This window comes from Etheostoma cragini, chromosome 21, assembly GCF_013103735.1.
Source record: "Etheostoma cragini isolate CJK2018 chromosome 21, CSU_Ecrag_1.0, whole genome shotgun sequence".
Taxonomy (NCBI): domain Eukaryota; kingdom Metazoa; phylum Chordata; class Actinopteri; order Perciformes; family Percidae; genus Etheostoma; species Etheostoma cragini.
Window position 1 is genome coordinate 14,865,557 of NC_048427.1, and position 17,500 is coordinate 14,883,056.

General features: G+C 41.0%; 2 protein-coding genes across 2 annotated transcripts in view; both read right to left on the reverse strand.

The window, feature by feature from the left end:
* Positions 1–676: 676 nt before the first annotated feature.
* On the reverse strand, positions 677–11,940 carry cbx7b (chromobox homolog 7b). The gene is made up of 6 exons (XM_034859773.1): positions 11,594–11,940; positions 6,448–6,491; positions 6,025–6,090; positions 4,949–5,015; positions 2,614–2,995; positions 677–1,209 (listed from the first exon to the last, which is right to left on the reverse strand). Exons 1-6 carry the CDS (start codon positions 11,660–11,662, stop codon positions 1,022–1,024), a joined length of 816 nt encoding a protein of 271 aa, XP_034715664.1. The 5' UTR covers positions 11,663–11,940; the 3' UTR covers positions 677–1,021.
* A 582-nt stretch (positions 11,941–12,522) lies between these two features.
* josd1 (Josephin domain containing 1) overlaps positions 12,523–17,500 on the reverse strand; it is an 8,313-nt gene continuing 3,335 nt past the window's right edge. Inside the window, exons 3-5 of the mRNA XM_034859775.1 lie at positions 16,825–17,019; positions 13,467–15,327; positions 12,523–13,290 (exon numbers count right to left, since the gene is read on the reverse strand). Of these exons, the coding sequence (XP_034715666.1) occupies positions 15,228–15,327; positions 16,825–17,019 (295 nt within the window). The 3' untranslated portion in view covers positions 12,523–13,290; positions 13,467–15,227. The remainder of the gene's footprint in view (positions 13,291–13,466; positions 15,328–16,824; positions 17,020–17,500) is intronic.

The following is a 17,500-nucleotide window of genomic DNA, read 5'->3' on the forward strand; positions in this document are numbered from 1 at the left end:
GAAAAAGGCTGCAATGAAACAAAGAGTGAAAAATTTAAAGGGGTCTGAATACTTTCCGTACCCACTGTATATACACTACATGTCAAAAGTTTGGGGTCACTCACAAAATTCCATTGGACTACATTATAGACAGAATCCCAGCTGAGATCAGTTGCCTTGTTTTTTTTTAACCAGGGCAGCAATTTCCAGATTATATTATGCGCTTACATAATTGCAAAAGGGTTGTTTAATGTTTTCTTAGTTAGTTTATTAAAATAATATCAGATTAGTAAACAAAATGAGCATTTGTTACATTGGATGAATGGTTGCTGATAATGGGAAATGTTGATATTGCATTAAAGATCAGCCACCCACCCAGATCAGCTGGTATCCTGTCTATAATGGAGTGAAATGGAAATTTGTATATGACCCCCAAACTTTTGAACGGTAGTGTGTGTGTGTGTGTATATATATATATATATATATATATATATATATCACACGAAAAATCTGTCTTATTAAGGCTTCAAGTAATGCCTTCATCAAAGAACAGCAGCGGACCCAACCAATTAGCGTCCAGTGAGGAGCTGCCGGCAGCTAAGGGCGTGGTTTAGGTGTGTGTGACTGTTCATTCAAATAAGCAATGGCGGCCGTGATAGACAGATGGTTCATCCAATCCTTACCTCTTATTTTTTTGAAAGTGCCTGCACTTTTCCAAAGGTTCTAATGACTTGGCTTCTCAAATAGTTCTGTGTTGTAAGCAAACCATCCGGCCCATCATGTTAACTCAGTCCTACCATATCAAAAAGGTGAATAACTCAACCTGAACATAACATTAACTAGAGTGCAGCTTATGTCTAGGTGACTCTGTGCATGTAAACGTACCACTGACCAGACTGGAAGTAGCAGGGAAGGGGAAGAACAAAGTGAGAGAGGGAATAAAAACAAAACCCTGGCCCTTAACCACCACTGTGATTACACCAGCAGCTCTGTTTCCCTCCCTACCAACCTACTCAGACATCACACATCAGACCTTCAGGCCTCAGTCTCTGAAGAAGCCTTTGGCCACTCTCGACTCTCGGAAAGTCACTGTGAGGGAGTTGAGGGTGATGTCTGTGACGGTCACTTCCCCTGGGCCGACGATGGGCCTCCAGGCGTCGTCTGGCTTCACTAATTCAGTGACCCCGTCTGGTCTGAGGGCGGAGCTCCAACCGTCTGTCCTCTCCTGTCCTGAGCCAGCCGGGAAACACAGAGAGAAAGAGAGAGAGACAGAGAGAGAAAGGGTAGGGTTGCAGTTGGACAGTGATTGCATCAAAGCCATCCCATGTGTACTGTTATTGAATTAACCTGCCTGGACTGACCTGGATAGATTGTCTCTGTTCTGATAGATGTTATAAACGGACACAAGGCAGATATTTGGCTGCAGGAGCAGATAGCTCTAGGTGCTTCTGAGGTAGGGGAGTGAATCCTCACTGGTCGCACGATTCCATTACGATTATCCTGTCAACGATTCCATCCGATTCAATATCCCGATGCGTCACCTCCCCAATATTATTATTTATCGTTGCACATGGTTTTTAATCAACAAATTCAAGCAGTCAGATATAGAGGAACTCCCCTTTTTATTTTATCTGCTCTTAAAAAAGACACTTCCTGAACAGAGAAGACAGCAGGGCAAAGGCAAAATAAACATCAATATGCAATAATCAATTATAGTCCGTTTGATGCGCATTGATGCAGGATCGTCCACGTTGTGATAGGATAGACACAAGCGCAAGAATCTGCCCTCCACAGCATTATTTTTGGGATGTTTCTGTCTTATTTCTGTCTTGTAACATTACTCATTTATTAAATATTTCCATCTGCTATAAGGTTAAAATTTCAAGCAAATGTGTGTTACATAATCTTTACATGCACAACAGAGACATAAAATATATAAGTTGCTTCAGAAATTCCAAAATAACATGCTATTTAGAGATTTTTTAGTCTGTCCAAAATCGTATTATAAAACCAATAGTATATGAATTGCATAGTATTTCCGGTGAATTATTAAGTATGCAAACACTACGACACTACTACATGTCTGGACACTATGCCCTCATAAGTATCCCAAGATGCAATACCTTAGTAACGACAACGTTTGAAACAGGCAAACAGACAGCATCCAAGGCAGCTCTGTAACATCTAAAACCCTTTCATTTGCATTTCTACACCTGCCGATGTAAGCATCGTCTGTCGATGCTGCTAGATCGGAGGCTGGCAGGCGTTACCGTGGTAACACACCACCAACGGCAAAGAAGCGATGTTGAAAATGAGTGCGTCCGAAAAGATTCACACTACTTTTTTTATTTACTCAAACGTATGTTGAACAATAGTGTACATGTTGAGTATGTAGGGCAGAGGATGTGATTTTGGATGCAACAATAGTCTTTAACGAGGCTAGATTGTGACCTCTGCATGTTTTTCTCTTTAATCAGCTCAGGATGCAGGGAGTTTCATGTTTTAGGCTGCATGCTTGGTAAAAAAAAAAGAAGCTTCTGGACAGCTGTGCCTACAAAAAGGCTCATGCCGAGTTGCGTAAAGTGGGTCGTGATGGTGATAAGAGTCTACTGGCTGACCGACTGACACACTTACCATTTAAAGTGCATCCACTCTTCTCTGATGACTCTTGTAGAGCCTCCTCTTTCTCTTTCTCCTCCTCCTCCTCCTCCTCCTCATCCTCCCCCTCGTCCTCACTGTCTACATTGTCCTCCTCCTCCTCTTCGTCTTCGTCCTCCCCCCGGCCTTCCCAGTCCTCCTGTGTGGGACTTGGAGGGTTTGAGTCCAGGCACGTGAACTGTGACCTGGTAGGTCTGCTTCCTGGATGTGCAAGTTGCGGCTCGTGCCTGCAGGCGCCGTACGGCTTACCTTCGTCGTCATCGGGGAGCAGAGAGCGTGTCAGGGAGAGGCGCAGGCGAGGCCCAGGTTGCTCTGAGGTCTTGTGAGCGCTGCGGAGATCCATGGTGTAGACAGTATCCTGAATATAGATCAGAAAGGCCACTGAGAGCTTCAATCAGAAGGATTTGAGTAAAGAGGAGCGTGACAAGGTGACAGGACGCAAAAGGCTAATCAAATAATTAACTACTGTAATAGTCAAAGACACATGGATGTATTGCCTATTTCTTACTATTAATATAACCCATGGACTCAGAGTGACTCATGCATGACGGTGAATATGTGTAATTTACAAAGCACCTCTGTTCTCTGTACTTTATATACAGTGAGGAAAATAAGTATTTGAACACCCTGTTATTTTGCAAGTTCTCCCACTTAGAAATCATGGAGGGGTCTGAAATTATCATCATAGGTGCATGTCTACTGTGAGAGACATAATCTAAAAAAAGAATTCCAGAAATCACAATGTATGATTTTTTAACTATTTATTTGTATGATACAGCTGCATATAAGAATTTGAACACCAGAGAAAATCTGTGTTAATATTTGGTACAGTAGCCTTTGTTTGCAATTCCAGAGGTCAAACGTTTCCTGTAGTTTTTTACCAGGTTTGCACACACTGCAGAAGGGATTTTGGCCCACTCCTCCACACAGATCTTCTCTAGATCAGTCAGGTTTCTGGGCTGTCGCTGACAAACACAGAGTTTGAGCTCCCTCCAAAGATTCTCTATTGGGTTTTGGTCTGGAGACTGGCTAGGCCATGCCAGATCGTTGATATGCTTCTTACAGAGCCACTCCTTGGTTATCCTGGCTGTGTGCTTCGGGTCATTGTCATGTTGGAAGACCCTGCCTCGACCCATCTTCAATGCTCTAACTGAGGGAAGGAGGTTGTTCCCCAAAATCTGGCAATGCAGGGCCCTGGTCATCCTCTCCTTAATACAGTGCAGTCGCCCTGTTCCATGTGCAGAAAAACACCCACAAAGCATGATGCTACCACCCCCATGCTTCACAGTAGGGATGGTGTTCTTGGGATGGTACTCATCATTCTTCTTCCTCCAAACACGGTTAGGGGAATTATGACCAAAAAGTTCTATTTTGGTCTCATCTGACCACATGACTTTCTCCCATGACTCCTCTGGATCATCCAAATGGTCGTTGGCAAACTTAAGACGGGCCTTGACATGGGCTGGTTTAGGCAGGGAAAACTTCCGTGTCATGCATGATGTCAAACCATTACGTCTTAGTGTATTACCAACGAAAACCTCTCGTGTAGTTCTGGGCTGATTTCTCACCTTTCTTAGGATCATTGAGACCCCACGAGGTGAGATCTTGCATGGAGCCCCAGTCCAACACAGATTGACAGTCATGTATAGCTTCTTCCATTTTCTAATGATTGCTCCAACAGTGGACCTTTTTCACCAAGCTGCTTGGCAATTTCCCCGTAGCCCTTTCCAGCCTTGTGGAGGTGTACAATTTTGTCTCTAGTGTCTTTGGACAGCTCTTTGGTCTTGGCCATGTTAGTAGTTGGATTCTTACTGATTGTATGGGGTGGACAGGTGTCTTTCTGCAAATAAAGACATCAAACAGGTGCTTATCTAATTTAGGATAATAAATGGAGTGGAGGTGAACATTTTGAAGCCAGACTAACAGGTCTTTGAGGGTCAGAATTGTAGCTGATAGACAGGTGTTCAAATACTTATTTGCAGCTGTATCATACAAATAAATAGTTAAAACATCATACATTGTGATTTCTGGATTTGTTCTTTAGATTGTGTCTCTCACAGTGGACATGCACCTAAAATGACAATTTCAGACCCCTCCATGATTTCTAAGTGGGAGAACTAGCAAAATAGCATGGTGTTCAAATACTTATTTTCCTCACTGTATACTGAATCTCTGCACAGACCATAATGACGAGACAGGGTTCTACAAGGGAATAGGAAAGGGAAACAAGATTTGCATAAAATAATGTATAAGTTACGTAGATAAGACAAAACTGTAATTCCTCAACTTTTTACTTCACCGCAAACATTACCTGCAGAATGAGTCTTTTGGCCTTGGGTCCTTTTCTCCTGTGCCCCAACGTTTTCTCTCTCTGCTCTCTAAAAAGCCAAGCACAATGTTAAAAAAGGCTGATGGCAAAATGTCGACTATGTGGACATACTATAGGTTTGCTGACCATTTGAAGAGCTGTTCTTCTCCGTTTGATCACTGTCTAGATGTTTCATTGAATTACCAGGTGATATCAGGTAATGGTAACCTGTGGAGATTCTGAACGCTAGTAGCACCATGGAGCAGCGTTTTACTACTGGCTCCCTGTTTTGTTAGGTCTCACAATATTCCACCGATCCACAGGTAGTGTAAAACGCGACAGAAACACAACAACAATGTATCAGCACAAGCAGGAAAGAAGACTGCTTGCAGGTGGACATTGGGGCTACAAAAATATTGACACGGCCATGTATCGATGGGCCTTAATTCTAAGTGTTTCTAGTTGTGTGATTGTTGTTACAGCAGCATAATAAAGAACAGCTGTTGAAGTCAATTCCGTGGTCATTATTTAAAATCAATGTTGCGTTTGTGTGGTTGTAGGCAATACCTTGCCCTGGTAAAATTCCATTATTTTATTGTTTATCAATCAATTGTCCCAACGGGGGAACTTTTGTTTGACTGCATGTCGCTTCCTTGAAATTAATGACATCCCATAAAACACATTTTATCAGTCAACCAGAATAATGACACTTTGGAAACAAGCTACGCACCACCTTTTTATTTTTGCATGCGTTCACATTAGAAATGTTGTGAATTTACACCACAATTATAAATGTGGACGGATGCCTGTCTGACCGCCCTTTGGAGATGATTTAAGAGGCAACATTTTACTTATTGCCTCTAGATGTGGACTTTATGTTTTGGCATATGATACTTAGTTACAGTCCAACAACCCAGAACCCATTGTAATACCAGGACAGAGGTCTTGGATCTGGGCATGCTGACTTGTGATCTCTTTATGATCAATACAATGTAAGAAGAAAAGTGATTTATTCTGCACTTCCTGCTCCACTTTTTGCCCAAAACCTTCTTAAGTGTTACATGTGGGAGGAGTCTTACTTCTCTTCATAGGCCTGCACCAAGCGCTGGTCCAGAATGTGTTCCTCAGGCTCCCATGTGCTATACCTGGGGGAGGTTACGAAAGTAGCCTATATGGTCCATTAATGCAGTATTGTTCAGCATTTTCATAACAACAATAACATATATTGAAATAAAAAAAAAAAAACATGTCCTCTTACTTTTCAGAACTTCTTTAAAAAAAAATCCCTGACTTTTCTCATGAGCTCATCCAACAGCAGGGTGTGCATATGCAGTGTTATCTTTGTTAATGAGCATAGTCAGTATTTGTGATGGATTTCATTTTCTTATGGCCACTTTTCTGTGCAAATGTAAAATCTGCCATACACGCCAATGTGAATATGATGCACATTCGCGATGGTTTCTTTCATCCATGCATCCTTCTGATGAAGTTTACATACTTACTTTGGAGGCCATCCTTTCCACTTTAACAGATACTCCACATTCCCCTGTGGAGAGATAAGGTTTAGAGCAGCTACAAGTATGTTTAACTAGTTGTGAAACAGTCTCAAATTAATACTGATGGCTTTTTATAACCTACATAAGAAAGCAAGACCATCAACTTGGAATTAATATTCCTTTGGCTATTTCTATATTGTTATTGTTAAATTCCCCATTTATGAAAAGAATTGGATTTGGGGTGTTATTTTGTCTCTCTGGTGCTTCAACACGCATATAAACTTGGAAAAAAACAAACATCCATGCTGTTTCGAGTGAGATACGGGTTTCTGAATGTATCCTGCCTTCAGTCACCAGGTGAGCTGGTCGGCACTTCTATCTACATCACCGGCTGAAACATTTGGTGTGTGCTAACCACTTTAGTTAATACCACATCAGCTAGTTTAGACATCGTCTAAACAAGGGAGCATTTCCACCTTTGCGCGGAACAATTTCAGACGAGGGACATGTAAGTAGTTCTATACAATTTCTTTTGTAGATTAGGGTGAACTCGTGTGTGTTGTAGCAGTTTTTTGCCATTGAGAACGAGCTGGCTAGCCACTAGCAGCGCAATACCTAGCGACTGCGCATGTGCAAATCCCAACAAAGATGGAACAGAAGTCAGATTCCTCACTCAGTAGCTAAAACAGAGAGCTCAATACACAGGGTGAAAAGAGGAGCTGCAGCAATATGCAGCACAACAAAAATATGGTGTTTTTTGAAAATCAAACCATGGAAACCTATTCTGGTACAACCTCAAAATACAAATATGAACCTGAAAATAATGTCAATGTCAATTTTATTTCTATAGCACATTTAAAAACAACAACAGTTGACCAAAGTGCTGAACAGGGTCAATGTCAAATACATAAATGACAAGTGTAAAAATCACTCCAACCAAAATACATCACAGGGAGACAAACAACACTTTAAAACATCAGAATCCAGATTAACGAGGGCTAAAAGCTACAGCAAACAGGTGCGTCTTAAGCAGCGATAATAACGTCTGTAAGGTCTGTGCAGCTTAATATGCATGGGGAGGTTGTTCCTAAGGGTGGGGGCGCCCACTGCAAAGGCTCTATCGCCCTTATTTTTTAGCTTTGATCTAGAGACATCCAAGAGCATCTGATTTGACGACCTCAGTGTTCTGACTGGAGAATGGTGGCATAAGAGATCAGCCAGGTAAGATGGTGCCAAACCATTTAAGGCCTTAAAAACAAGCAATAAAATCTTAAAATCTATCCTGTAACGGACAGGTAGCCAGTGGAGGGAGGCCAGGACTGACGTTATCTGTTCACGTTTTTTTGTTTTAGTTAAAAGGCGAGCAGGTGCGTTTTGGACTAGCTGGAGCCAATTTAAAGATTTCTGGTGTAGACCCATATATAAAGAATTACAATAATACAGCCGAGCAGTGATAAAAGCCTGGATGACTTTTTCAAGGTCTTTCGAAGTAATATAGGCCTTTATTTTAGCTATAAGTCTTAACTGGAAGAAACTGGTCTTGATAACTGCAATGATTTGTTTACTAAAAGTAAAGGAGGTATCAAAAATAACACCAAGATTTTTAATAGTGGATCGATTTGGGAGGCTAACGGGCCAAAAGGGTCACCCAGTGCGTCCAAACATCCAAACGTGATGATTTCTTTTTTATTTTCATTTAGAGTGAGGAAGTTTAACTCTATCCAGGTTTTTGCCTCTTTTAATCAGTCAAACAATGGCTGCACAGATTCTTTGGTTATAGATTTCATTGGCAAGTAGAATTGGATATCATCAGCAAAACAATGATAGGAGATGTTATGTTTCTGAAAAATGGAGCCCAGTGGCAGCAAATACAGTGAAAAGAGGATAGGGCCCAGAATAGAGCCTTGAGGGACCCCGCAGGTAAGAGGAGCAGCTGACAAAGAGTGTTAAGCTAAATGAACAGAGAAGCTCCCATCAGTCAAGTATGACTTGAACCATTTCAAGACAATACCTTTGATACCTACAGTGTTCAAGGCGAGATAAAAGGATTGTGTGATCCACAGTATCAAAGGCGGCAGTCAGGTATAAAAGCACCAGCACAGCACAGAGTCGCCTGAATCCAACGTTAAAAGGAAATCATTAAAAACCCTTAAAAGTGCTGTTTCTGTACTATGTTGTGGTTTAAAGCCAGATTGGAACTTCTCCTAGATGCCATGGTTATTGAGGAATGTTTGCAATACTATTTTCTCCAGCACTTTCGAGAGAAAAGGTAGTTTGGTGGTGGCACACACCAAATGTTTCAGCCGGTGATGTAGATAGAATTGCGGACCAGCTCACCTAGTGACTGAAGGCAGGATACATTCAGAAATAAGCATAATAGGAGCACTTCAATGCCTTTCCCTGGGTACAATTCCCTGCTAAATCAAATGAAACCATTGATGGTTACATTTTCCCACGCAACATTTTACAGTGAGCATGTAAGCCAGTTAAAAGGAAGCAGGAGGAGATTTTTCATTAGAGAATATTGATGTTTTATCCTGTGGTCATGGTTGATACTGGGACAGAATCAGCAAACAGCTTCATAAAAAAGAAAAACAGCATCGATAAATAGTTGTCCTTTTTTTTAAACTCGCTTCTAAAACGCAAGCTCGGCTAACCAGATTTAAGATCTTTATGACACCGAGCTGTGGTGTACTGTACTGTGAAAACACTACCACTTTTGTCCACAGGGGCTGCCAAAAATCCTTTTAGTTGATTTGAGAGCGAGATGAGCCAAGAGATTCATTTTATAAATTACATCACAAAAAATATATTTCAGCTTTTATACAGTCTTTCACATACTACTTTAAGAAATGTTTGCTGCATCATTGCCACATCTACGCCTATTAAATGTGATTTCTTTGCACATGTCTGAGATGCTACATATCTGATTTGGCATGTCTTCCATAAAATTAAGACACGCTTCTTTGTAATCACCTACTGGAGGTGCTTCAATCAACAGACACAGCTGTGATATCTCAGGCACCCCAGATTCCATTTGAATCTGATAAGGTTTAGGCTGTCACTGCTCCAACACGGCTTTGGATTTCATTGACACTTGCAGGCTGATGCATCTTGTTAAGGATGGGCCCAAGGGTGCCAGCATCATTTGTTGAGGAGACGGCATGTTTGCTTGTTTCCTGTTAAGCCCTTATTCCGCTCAAACAAGAGACAGTTGCAGATCTCACCTCTATGAACATTTCCATCAAGCTTTCACCTGTGTGTTTTTTTAATTATTATTTCAAGCTAACACACTTTTAAAATAGATTTCCCTCACCTCCAGAGGCAGATACAACCCTTTATGAACATTTATAGTATCATACAAGTAATGAAAGTAGTGAAGTGAAAGTAAAAATCAGAACTCTTCTGTTCTTCTTGTCAATTTTATTTCTATATTCCATCATATTCTTACTATTAAATGGGGCATAGGTGTAACTTAATTATCAAAACTGGCCAGTGAAACCCCCCCAAGAAAAAACACAAAAAAACTATTAGAATTACCTTGACGTAAATAAAGCCATTTTGCCCCATAAATTATTGCAGAAATTGAACAAATTGTTGCAGACAAATTCCCCACAATGCAGAAAATGAAGTGTTTTGTTTCTAAATTTGTATTTTGGTCATCTCACCCCCCCATTCCCTTGCAAAAAGGATTTATGTGTAGGAGGATGTCAAGAATTTACATATCTATGTTTAACAGATGATGTCAAATCTACAGTATTTTTAGTTTTTCATTTACAAACCAAGCCACTCAGAGTTAGTCATTCCTGGTGACATCACCCGGTAATAACTTCCAAGCTCTTGTCAGCAGGGGTGAAGTCACCACTTTTCCCAACTACATTTTACTCACCCAGTTCCTCATTTATTCAGTAAAACGGCTCTATCTCGGGTAAGATTTCAAATAAAGTGCCCATTACTTCCATAACTTGCAATGTCGATCACGTTATTAATGTTTTCTCGAAAACACGTAAAGCATATGGTTCTTAGTGGTATTATGCAATTAGCAATATATGTTGTAGCATCATTCCACAGTAAGGTTTAACTCAAGATGCCTCTAGGCATTCTGGTAAACCAAAACCCTCTCTATCATATTATATAATATTGTGAAAGCAATCCTATATAACAGAAATCCAGTATTAGGGTATCACCCAATATTTTATCTGACAGTGTAACCGTTCGTAGCAACAGAAGTAGACGTGTTTGTGTTGTGGATGGACAGATATAGATATTGATATAGTCCACTGAGTATCTGTGGTTTTAACATTGGCCTATGCTTATTCTGTCTCTAGTAAACTTTCTCTTTATGAAGCCTCGCTTCAAGCTTAACCTCAAACAATTTCTACAGACAAATTAGTCTCAAGTAAATCTCCTTTCCAAACAGAAGGCCTAATAAAATAGAAATTCTAGTTGGGTTTCACACCAATTAGCGGTATCCTTCTCCTCCTTACCCTGTGTATTTAGCCATATTGCTGTTGGACAACTCATTTACCAATCCAAAATGCCACACACTTGCTGAATGTGAAGATTTTAGAGATGTTGTATTGTTGGATTTTTGGAGATGCAGCTCTACATACTGCATATTGTAAAATTACATTTTGAGACTGGAGCATACTTCATAATTAAAGCTCCTTTTCATCCTAAAAGTGTATACAGTTTTTTTGACTCTCCCTGTTCATTTAAACAGTTTATCCCTGTTAAAGTATCCGGAGAGACGTTTGTCATACCAGGAGTGGGGGGGGGGACAACTATACAGAGGAGTTTAGGGGGCCCTCGTGCTCTGGAGGAACGATAATATCTAGCTGCGCATCTGCATCCGTCAACACCGTATGGTAACTTTAACCCAAACAAACAAGCCCAAAACGAAGGGGTTAGCGTGTTCTCCGCGTGTCTCTTTAGCCACGCACCTGACACGTAGTGCAGTGACAACACTCTCCACGTTACATTAAAGGGACATATCCTCCACTAACCCGCCTCCTTTATACAGCCTGCAATTAGATAACCAGATTAGCCACGCAATACTGTTTATTTAATCCCTCAAGCTTTCATTTACATACAAAGTAGCATCCATTCCTCCTGCGGCTAAACGGGCTTTCGCAACATGTCTAAAGGTTACCTTTCTAACTCTTTTCTTGACGATTGATTCCACCGCAAACACTTGCTCTCCAATCGCTGACAGCTCCATCTCTGTGCACGCGGCGCCGTCCTTTGGCTTTCAACTGTCAAAGTAACGTCTTTCTTCTTTGAAAACCAAGCTAACGTTAACGGGTTATGACGGCGGTCCCTCGGTTATGTCCTCTTCCACCCGTTTCTTCCTTAGTCGATTTGTTTTCCTGACAGTTTAAGGGCCCATTTATCCGTAGCGACTTGCCCCAGCTGGTCTCTCCTTGCGTCCAGTGACTTTACAAAATCTGCGACACATCTGCACACCGCTTCGCGCGCACCCGTCACCGAGAGCGCGCTCCCTTTTACAATGAGTCCGCACGCGCACCCAGCTACCCAATCAGTGATGGATACTAAAAGCAAAAAAATAGAAATACGATGTAAAAAAAAAAAGTAAGTCTGGCAGAATGGCACCGGTGACTGATGTAAAATTAAATATGTCATTATTAGTTACACTAATGCAGAAGTGAATGGAAAAGGTACATTCAGTGTTTCCTAACCTAGAGGTCCCCTACTTGTGAGCCCTACAAAGGGTCACAAGTAATTAAAAGAGGCTGCAAAATGATTCCTGGGTATGAAAATAGTAATAATTGTATTGATTTTTTGGAATTAAACCATCTGAAAACTTTAGAGGAAGAATTGAAATTTAACTAGTAACCACAGTTGTCAACTAATTGAATAGTAGGCTAAGTATTTCCTCCTGAAATGCAGTAGAAGTATAAAAGCATAAAATTAAAATACTCAAGTAAAAGTGCAAGTACCTCAAAACTGTATCAACTTGACTAAATGTGTTGAATTACTTTCCACTTGTGATGCTGCAAAACAGGCTGAGAAAAGTGACATTAATGACACAGTTACCACACCCACACTCTAGCGTATACATAAAGTGCCATTATAAGCATTTTATTTCTATGCAAAAAAATAAAAAAACAAAATACAGTGACAATCAGCTGAATGGATTGTCATGGCAAAAAGCACACGTTGAATGCAATTGTGAGACACTAGTGATGATGATCTCAGTATATGGATGAAAACCTCTGTGATGTTTGGATGCAGGTGCACTTGGATATAGTATGACATTAAAGGTCTACAGGCTGGAATTGGAAGAGTGACGTTCCAAAATAAGTCATGCACCATTGAAAAAACATGGGATCTTATCTTTATAAAATCATACTATATCAAACACTTGTAAATAACATAAAACCCTTGGCTGCAAAAGTGAAAACATTATATTCAATGAGCTTTAGCGCTTTCTCTTCTATATTTACGATACATTGGTGCTTTGGAATAAATCTCCTAAAATGGCATCAAACTGCACAGCCCCTCAATTTTTAGAGCAACAAATAGTTGGTTTATGTAAACAAGTTAAGGCCAATATTGTCATTAAGAGACAATATGAATAGTATTAACAGTTTCTCTTACACTGAAAGATTTGACAGCTGCAAACCGAGGAATCTCTCAGCTCATTTCACAATAATCGACCACGGCACACGTCTGGCTGGACACGTGCTTAGTAGCCAGCCCAGTCAACTTTCACTTTTCTTTCTACATTTTCTTTTTCTACAATTTGTCTACCCATGTGCACTGCGCTCCACCTCGACTCTCTCAAACTGACAACTTCCCTTTGTGCAACCAAGCACCAAACCCCTCCTCAGCAGGGGCGTGGCACAAAGTTCTGAGCCCTGTAGAAAGGAATTTTCTATGGGTCCCTCCCCACATCCGCAGCTATTCATTCTACCATCTTTTTAGGCCCTTCTCAAATGAGGGCCCTGGGTCCTCAGTCCCCTTTTTCTTCAGCCCGACGCCCCTGCTCCTCAGACTGTAACCTCACACATCAGAGCCCCCCTGCTGTTTGGCAGGTTTGACAACAGATGTTTAAGAAAAGGAGAAGGAGGATGCCTGCACCAGCTGAGCTCCTGTGCATCAGAGGGCTGCCGTGGTGGCGACCCTCTGGAACAGCTTGGAGCCAAAGGAAAATGAAATGAAGCAATGAGTGAGTATCGTCCCATGTGGCATATCCTTGTTTTGTCATCTGTACGCATGGAGTTATTTTACCAATGTGCATGAATTATTGTGGCTCCTAAGCAAGAGTGTGTGATATGGACCATTAAAACAAGAATTATTTTCATCGCTATGATTATTTGTAACAATAACTCATTCATTATTTAGATTATTATTTACATTCTAAACTCAAAAGATTGTTCACTTGCTTCTTTCTTTAGCTTTTGACCTCATCATACAGTCCTGTTCAGCAGATTAAGTGTACTCAGTTGCAATAGCACAGTATGCTGGAAAGTAGTTATTTACATTATCGATTAATCTGCCAATTCACTTCACGTTTAATTAATCCGTTAATAAAGAGCCAAGATTGTTGCTGATACGTTTCCATTGATCAACTAATCAACTAACTGTTTGAGCATAACAGGACATTTTTAACATCTGCATTTTCATGGCAACTGGGCCAACTCAATCTGCTGTTGAGAACCTTCCAAAGTTCCAGAACCATCTTAAGTAAAGAAGTAGACTTTGAGTTGAGATAGTTTAGTAGACTGTCATGCTGCCCATGGTGAGACAAAGCCTGGCCAATTTCTGTAATGTTATAAAGTTTGATTTTATCAATAATTTAGACCTAATCTGATAAATATCAGATCATGATACTGTATCCTTTAGTGAGAGATGATAATTGTCTCAGTGACAAGCACTCTGCGTTAATATTAAGTAACCATTTGAATGTGAATTACAAAAAACTGTGTGAATGATGCCGTTACTTCTTCCTTGAAAGGAAACTGAGGCAAACATCCACTAGGGGGAGTGCTTGGCCTGGGTGTTGCATTGCTTTGTTGCATATAAAAGTGTTGTTTCGGCCCAGCCTCGGTGCAGTGTTGGCTCAGACTGTGCCAGAAGGGTTTGGGGAACTGCATGAAATACAAAGTTGGCAGCGTGATAAAGCACTGGTTTTGTTTGAATTGTGATGTGAAAAAGGGGCCGAGAGGAGGAGTGAGGTGGAGTCACATGGAGGCAAGAAAGGGCACGCTTTGGTAAAAATAAAGGACGGGGGACACGGACAGACAGACTCACGACGTGAAGGGAGGGACAAAGACACAAAGACATATCAGTGACCATCGTGACTGAAGCAGGGAGGCTCACCGAGGGAGACAGCAGATAACAACAGCGTTTTTCATAAAGCCTGAACTCTCAGGGCTTTGGAAACTTGAACAGTAAAAAGAAAAGAAAAAAAACCCCAACAGATCAAAACTGACATCGAAAAATAGTCAATATATATAAAAACACAAGAATAGCAGAAACAGAATAGTAACTTTTTATAAGTCTTAACTGGGTTGTGAGTAAAGGACTGTGATTCTTTGATTCTCCCTGTAAAGTGTTTGCTTCCTTCATTGCTCTGCATCCTTTCAGATAAGTGTCCAGCAATGGCTGTGTAAACAAAACCCAAAAAGGGGGGGGGGGGGGAAATACATCTGCAAGTGTGCATCCATGTGATTGGCTGTGCACAATATTACTTCCTTTCCCGTTCATTCTGCGATTGGCCCGTTGGCCCAGTTGGTGCTGCGACTGGTTGCTTAGACCCCTTAGCCATCAGACCGCCATGTTTGCTGTGTCTCCACTTCCTCTGAGACGACCAATAGAAGTTCACAGTTCTTCCCTCGCAGCTGCTGGCGCAGAAACTTCCTGGGATGCGGAAGAGTAGGACAGCCATAGTTACGATGATGGAAAGCAAGATGAGCAACTCTTTTATGACTTTGTATAAGAAGTCAAACCCAGAAATACACAGGGTCAGACCTGCTTTGAAGTCACAATTGGCAAAAACACACCTTTAACATTCAATCACTTTCCAAAGCTGTTATGGCAAGCGTGTTGGCAAACACTTTTAAAGAGGCGTGTTGGCTACCTATGTTGTACAGTAGGAGAGGAAAAGTTTGGAAGTGAGGTTTTGTTGAAAGAAAATAAAGACAGCTTGAGCAAATGAAGCAACTTGGTTTTTGGTGTATTTTCGTTACACTCTGCAGAGCAGTCACAAGGTAGACAGTCACACAAAAGATACAGCAGCCACACTGCGCCAACCACACACAAGTGTCTCACACAGACAAAGTAAAAACCCCAGTCTTACATTCTCTTTCCCCAGCAAAAGGAGATCTTGTTAGGAAAACATGCCTAATCTTAGCAATCTTAACAATTCACCTTAACACACACAAAAGTTAGAGCTTCTTTTCCATCTTTTCTACTTCTGTCTCTCGTGCCTCACAGTTTCTATCAGTCATTTATCTTAGCTGCCAAAGACAACCTGTGCCTTCGGTCACATACAAAGAGAAGATGTTCTGACCATGCACCCTTATTGATAAACACAGCTCTGGACAACTGTGTCTTTCAGACTTTATAGCATCAACCTTGGTACATTTAGGGACAAACAGCTATGACTCTCCTTCATAGAGGACAGAATAAATTGAATGAGATCATATAACTGAAAATCCTAGTGATGAATATTACTGAATAAAACAGAAGGTTATATGAAATCATGCTTAAATGTAATTTTCCCATTACACCTAATAGACAGAAACAAATATGTACTCTCTTGTAGCTCTGATTTGGTCTTAACTAACTCCTAAAAAAGGAAAATATCTGGCTCATTAGCTGTGAAATGTGTCACTATGTTAGCTAGATAGCGGCTAACTTTGTCTGTCTGGTGAGCAGGTAGGTTGGGAGGTAACATGCAGTGGGTTGATACAGCAGGAGCAACTATGTCATGGAACACTGCATTCTGGGTAGTTGTCGCCATCTTTTCTGGCACACTGCTTTGTTTACATTCATTAATTTTCAACCAAGGGCACACAGCGACAACAAATCAACAGAGAACCCTGTAATAAAAGCAATAGCTGAAACAATATGTCATTATGGAGTAAGGTGGTCAGCCATCATGCTAACAGCATTGTTTACAACGCCAAACTCCAAACTCAGAATCAAGCTTCATGGCATACTTTGGACCAAAGTGTTAGATAGGCAGACCAACATATTCATCCATTCATAGATCACCATCGCCAGCACTCTGAACGGCTCCTGCATGCATTATATGAATCCGCCATGGCACAATTATTTTAAATTTCATAACAATCACAGCTGATGTCGTAAGAAAACACACGCACACCAACACACACAGCCCATGAATCTCACCTGAGCTCATCCGGGCTGCCGATAGGTTGAGGGCTACGCAGCTTGGAGTCCAAGTTGTAGTAGAGTCCGCCCACCTCTCTGACCCCTATCCAGTGCTGGCGTTTGAGCGGCAGTCGGAGAGGTCCCCAGCGCAGGTTGGATGGCACGTTCAAAATGAAGCCTGTCACGTTGGACAGCTCGATGCTGCCCACATCCCTGGAGGAAGAAAGACAATTTAGTCTTTATGGTAAATGTTGTCTATATATAGTGTGATTTAATTGAGCACACAAGTGTTTTTGCAGTTCTTTATCGCATCACATACAAATGAAGCTTGGTGTAGGTTCACGCAGGAAATGACATTTTCCCAACCTAAATCAGTTCACTCTTTTGGTTTAACTAAGCAGACTTTGCCACAATGCTTGTAAGAAAACATATCATGACTGCTTAACATTTACAATGACACACGTGTAAAAGCTTTAATTACGTGTTATAGGTTGGGTCAGAACAGAATCAGCAACAGTTGGGAGCATTGCGGTTTTTGTTACTAGATTAAACGTAGCTTTGATTTTGTTCCTATTTAGGTCAAGACAGAGAAACAGGAATATGGCTGTCTGATAACATTGTTGTTTTACTGATAAAAGCAAACGGTTGCTGTTGTTGCCAAAAGTCATGTAAGTTTGTTGAGGAGGGAAGCCGA